This window comes from Macaca mulatta, chromosome 11 (assembly GCF_049350105.2).
Source record: "Macaca mulatta isolate MMU2019108-1 chromosome 11, T2T-MMU8v2.0, whole genome shotgun sequence".
In the NCBI taxonomy this organism is placed as follows: Eukaryota; Metazoa; Chordata; class Mammalia; order Primates; family Cercopithecidae; genus Macaca; species Macaca mulatta.
This window is the reverse complement of record NC_133416.1, coordinates 87,824,514-87,829,998: the sequence shown is the minus strand read 5'-3', so window position 1 is coordinate 87,829,998 and position 5,485 is coordinate 87,824,514. Positions and strand designations below refer to the sequence as shown.

The following is a 5,485-nucleotide window of genomic DNA, read 5'->3' as shown; positions in this document are numbered from 1 at the left end:
GGCACACGTTGTAAAATCCGCATGGTGAGGAGCTCCTGGGGCTTCTAGCCTCTCTAGGGCTTTGCTGTTTGGCCCGGGTAAGAGGTTGCATGTGTGTTGTTGTTGTCTTTTGTCCTCAACCATTGAAACCTTCCCTCACTCTAAGCAGCCCTCCCTTCAAAGGAGCCCACCCCACCTCCAGAGACAGATTGCCCATTTCTTTTATCTTTTGTGTGTGGAAAACAAACCCAAGCCAAACGAGGCCTTGAGGATATTCCAGTCTGCTAGGGACCAGTCTAGTTCAAGAAAACTGGGGAGGAGGCCCCGAGATCCGGCCCTGAGGCCAGTGCAGACCCGGGAACTCCAGAGCCACACTTCAGGACAAGAGCGACCTGGGAAGAATAAGAGGGACGGCAATTTGGGGGTCAATCCGCTGAAGATCTTTTCGGGAAATGAGCACAGTTTTGGTGTGGTAATTTCTTGCAACCATATTTTCCTAGATTGAGAATTCCATTGTTAACTTTGGGTAAGTAAATCTCACCCAGTTCTCCAGGTAGAGGAGTGTAAAAACAGACGGAAAAAGATGCTGACAAAAGGAAAATGACATTTTTCTTCTGGGCACTATTCACTTCCAATGACAAGTGTGGGGTCTACGACAGATAGAAAAGTATCCAGTTTAATTCAGACTAAGGAAAGCCAAATTTCCTCCCTTTCAATTGGCCTGTAAGAAAACACCCAAATAAATGGGCTTGTGTGGTGTCTAAATTAAAATATGGCTCCTCTTTATTTTTGTATACATGCCTCCAAACATATTTTTCCAGTTCCATCAAACTAGGACCAACTTTGTTCATATAGAAACTTCTTTTTAATATTACAATACCAGGATCCTCGCACATTTTATATACATCATTCCACATTTAAAATATATTTTAGGTTTACATAAAAAATGAAAGTGCTAAACTATTTACAAAAAAACATTAAATACCCCTAACATTAAATGCAACGTTCCCACTTTAGACAGGAATGAACTTTTTTTGAACATGGCACAAAAGGATCACCGTAATAAAAGTTAATATATTATAAAATCAACCAAACAAAAACAAAATAAGGAGGCTAGACCTAAGCCACTCGAGGTTCCAAAATAAAAAAAAAATAAAATAAAAGCCCAAGGCCGAAAGGCTTTTTCATTTGAGCCTGACAACAGTTTTCGCAATGTTTCTTTGTGAATGTGTCTCCTTCTCTTTCACCAACTTTTCGGTCTAGGTTCCTAAATGTTAATATAATGTGACCTAATCTAAAGGATTAGGCCAGGAAGCGTTGGTGGGATCTTCCTGCTGCGTGGAGAAGGTCTCAAGCGCCGGTCCAGTTACTTCTCCACCACCTCCTCCACGCAGGGGAGTTTGCGTTCCTCCGAGGAAATACTGTCCACGATGGAAGAAAGGCATCGAAGGCTACTCGAGGCTGACGAATCAATACTTGCTCCTCCTAAGTGCAAAAAACACACACACAAACATAGCACCCAAAGAAGGAAAACGAAGCAGCTCCGCGCCCCGCGCGAGGCCGCTTTGGCTGCGCAGAAAGGCCTGGTCCCTGCGAGCAAAGAGCGCCCTTTTCGCAGGGTGCGTCCCTGCTGTCGCTTCGAGCCCTCTCGGCCCGAGCATCCTATCCACCTCCCGGATTTTCTCTGGTGCGGCCCAGAGCCCTTTCTTTTACTTTACCTTCTTTAGCAGTTATCACGAGCCCCCTGGAATGATCGGAAACACTTGGCCACTGGGAGCTGCAGGTGCGCAGGAAATCCGCACCCTCAAGCTGGAGGGAAAACCAAAGCAGCAGCAGATTAGGAAAGAAACATCGGTTCCGGGGGTGGGGTTGGGTGGTGGGGGGGCGGCTTTCCTGCTTCCTCGGGCGGGGTACGCATTTCCTGCCTATTGCAAGCACCCGGTCTTCTTGGGCCACTGGGGGTTCATTAGAGACGGAGCGGGAGGGGCGGGCGAGAAAGGGGGAAGGGAAAAAAGACCAAGCAGCTGGAGGTTAAGGCCCCGAGGAAGGCGTTTAATTAGCCTTTGCATTTCCCTGCCCCGGCAGCATCTAGGCTTACGTTTTCTTGCTTGGGTCTGTAGCTGAAGGGGTCCACCCCCAGCTCCTGCATTTTCTCCTGCTGATCCAGCCTGTGCAGCAGGTCCTGCAGCCGCTCAATATAGCTGATGGCACTCCGCAGAATCTCCACCTTGGGCAGCCTCTGGTTGGGGTTGGCCACAGTCCGCCGCTTCAGTGCCTCGAAGGCCTCGTTAATTTTCTTTAGCCTCCTCCTTTCGCGCAGGGTGGCGGCCTTTCGCCGGTCCGTGGGGGCAGATTTTCTCTTGCAGGTCTTGCAAGCCCAGATCAGACACTGGCCGGGGCAGTGTGGAGGCTGCAGGCCCGGGGGCGCCAGGACATGTTCCTCTCCGCTGCTGTCGCTCCCCGCTTCCGGGGGCATTTGGTCCTGGCAGGGGGACAGGGTACCATCACTCCCTGGGTACAAAGGAGAGCCTTCTGCCACTTCTAATGGCTGCAGAGTAACATTTTCCCCATCCAAGTAGAAAAAATAGGAGCCAGTTTCAAAAAGGTCCATCATCATGTTCTCCTCCTTGGCCTCTGACTCGATCTGAACTGGGTGATGGACTCAAAAACCCAGAGGAACCACCCAGATGGCATTTAATTAGTGCAGTGACATAAGTCGACCCAGCTTTATATATAGTAGCTCCTGAAACTCAATCCAACTTTTAGCTGTCATGGAGCATCAGTCTCCCAATGTGATTGCAGCTAGTGCTCTCTAGAACATCTAGTTTGAAAGAAAACTGAGAAGTGTCACCTCCCAGAGTATTCTGACCATCTATGTGCAGACCAGGTTACACAGAGAGAATCACATAATTTAAACAAAGCATTTAACGCTTCCATTTGGGGCAGTTTAGATACTAACCTGCTTACAGGACAACTTCAAAACAACTGGGGATTAACATTGCCCCACTCCCCTCCCCCTGTGCTCATCTGAATTCTAAGTATAGACCCATGATGAAAGATTTCAAAGGCAATAGCCGTTGCTCCAAAATAGCCGGGTTAATATTTGCAGAGTGTTTCAGCTCCTTTCTCTCTCCTGCCTCTCAAAAAGATGCTATTCCTGTGATTAAAACCATTACAGTCCTTCAAAGGTTATACATGACTTTCAGGCTTCAGCCTCAATAGAAGCAGGTAAATCTCTTTCCTCTCTTTTACTAAGGCTGCAAGATGATTTGGGAAATGGAGGGGGTGGCTGAAGGGTTCTCACATCCCATGATACTGGATGAAATGATTCTCTGGGTCCTTCCATAGAAACTGTCCTTGACTATCTTTTTTTTTTTTTTTTTTCCTTTGGGCAGAGGGGCAATCAGGATTTGAATTCTGTACCCTTCCATTTGTGGAGCAGTATTACATATGTGGTAGGGAGTGGGATAGAGGATGGGGTTGCAATACATGTAATAAGTCCTCCTTAAAAATAGGTTTAGTGAAAACAAGACTCACAGCTACTTGATATTTCAACATTTACTTGTGGCCCCTTCCAAGGTGCCTCTTTTATGATTCCAGTGCTGAACACTGTGTGCTCACCATTTTTTCTTTTGCATTCTTACTATCCATTGACTCCAAATAAGTTGTTTGATGGGATTTAAGTGAGAAAGGTTAGCAACCAAGGCATGAGCAAGGAAACAGCATTTTTTACATTGCAGCTTGCGCATGGTCCATAAAACATGTATTGTTCTTCGGGAGACAGTACAATATGAAGGTGAAGTGCAGGGGCCCTAGATTCCAAAGAACTATCAAGTCCTAGCAAGGTTAATTTCTATGTATATATCCATGGGTAAGTACTAGATCCTGATGTCTTCAAGATGATAGTGGTTTCCTTACAGTAAGGATTGGTGAGGATTTAATCAAATGATACCATGCATGTGAAGCACGTAGCACATAGCTGCTTGATGAACAACAGTAGTTATCATTTATAGTATAAAGCCATGTTAGGGCAAAGACCTGTTCCTGTGGATGAAATAAAGCATAGCTGTTGGAGAGGTTTTTTTTTTTTTTCTTCCCTCCGTCTCTTTTGCTGTTCTTTCCTTTCCTTTCACCTTTCCTCCTAGAGCTCTGGAAGGACTTCCTGCCTGTAACTGGCCTTTGGGATGACAGTCAACCTTGGTTTTGGTCTTTATAGTCAGTGCCTGAAAAACTACATGGAAACATAAAATCTTATTGCTCTACCCCAAGCAGTAGTGATTATAAGTTGTGTTCTTTATGACTTTATTTTAAAAAATGAATAGAGTAAAGATAATGCAGGAAATCAACAGTCAGGTAATTTAGAAATTATTAATCAAGTGGCCTATTCTAGAAGATGATTCTTCACACTTTCTATTGAGCCACAGACTGGGATGTTAAGGTTTGATATTTTTGGCTGTTTTTATTCCTTATCAAGTTTAATAAATATTCTTAGATTTTTGGAATGGTAGGAAGCAGAGAGAAAGTTACAAGAGGCCAATACTTCTTCTGTGACCTTTTTTTTCTATTTTCACCAGTTTCTTGGTTGCTCAAGTCAGCAATTAAAACTGCAGATTGAAAGTTTCAGCAACTCAGGGTATAATCTAACATCTATTATAGAAAATTAGCTTTTGCTCTCAACCACACTTTATGTTGTCTTTTGTAAATGTGAAGATAATTTGAAAAGTTAACTAAGATTATGATGATAAAAATCATTAAGATCATTAAGATAAAAATGACTGATTTTTTTTAAATTCAGCATTTATTGGGTACCTACTAAGTGCCAAATAGTGTCCTGGATGCTAAGAATAAAGCATTAAAAAAATTGTCTCTTCTCATGGAGTCTGAACCTAAAGAAGTGAGTTAAATTAACAGACCAAATGGGAGAAATAGCCTTGGAATTGGGATGGGGAAGGCCTAGATTATAGTCTTTTGGGGCCCGTGAGGATTTAATGAACCCTACTATCTCAAATCCTCAGATGTTTCATTCATAACATTGGTATGATGACAAAAGATGTCCATATTCACAGGACGCTATAAAAATTAAGTTTTCAAAAACGTGAAACCCACCTCAAAAATGTAGCATCCTCTCTGAAAGTACTTTTATTATTGGAATTAGTATGTTCAGAGAAAAATGAGAGAAGAAAAATATCACTACTAAGCAATTTTGAAGCCTGGATAAAGAAATAATGTTTAAGACATTACCATTCTTAGACTCGCCACTGATTTTAAGTGGTATCAGATAGATATTAGAGAGCCTGCACATCATGAACCTGCTAAAAAATATGAAAGTTCGCCTTTTCCTTTTTCTGTTTCTTTCATTCATGTGTCACCACTGGAAAAAGAGCCAGTTTAGAAATGTAGAAAGAGAATTACTTTTTTTTTTAAAGTACATAAAGCTTTGGGGTGCAGATCAAGAGCAACTTCTTAGGCAAGGTATAAAGTCAACCTTCACCTGTTGAATTGTTCC

At 43.2% G+C, this 5,485-nt stretch overlaps 1 protein-coding gene across 1 annotated transcript; it reads right to left on the bottom strand.

The window, feature by feature from the left end:
* Positions 1-821: 821 nt before the first annotated feature.
* MYF6 (myogenic factor 6) lies at positions 822-2,779 on the bottom strand. Its single transcript, XM_001086944.5, has 3 exons — positions 2,078-2,779; positions 1,698-1,788; positions 822-1,464 (listed from the first exon to the last, which is right to left on the bottom strand). Exons 1-3 carry the CDS (start codon positions 2,594-2,596, stop codon positions 1,346-1,348), a joined length of 729 nt encoding a protein of 242 aa, XP_001086944.1. The 5' UTR covers positions 2,597-2,779; the 3' UTR covers positions 822-1,345.
* Positions 2,780-5,485: the final 2,706 nt, after the last annotated feature.

What these genes read in the sequence shown, in the direction of transcription:
- MYF6 (XM_001086944.5), bottom strand. Translation starts at nt 2,596, where the DNA reads ATGATGATGGACCTTTTTGAAACTGGCTCCTATTTTTTCTACTTGGAT. An exon ending in ACAGACCCAAGCAAGAAAAC is followed by an intron (nt 1,789 to 2,077) that starts GTAAGCCTAGAT and finishes TTTTCCCTCCAG; the next exon opens with CTTGAGGGTGCGGATTTCCT. An exon ending in CGTGATAACTGCTAAAGAAG is followed by an intron (nt 1,465 to 1,697) that starts GTAAAGTAAAAG and finishes TTTTGCACTTAG; the next exon opens with GAGGAGCAAGTATTGATTCG.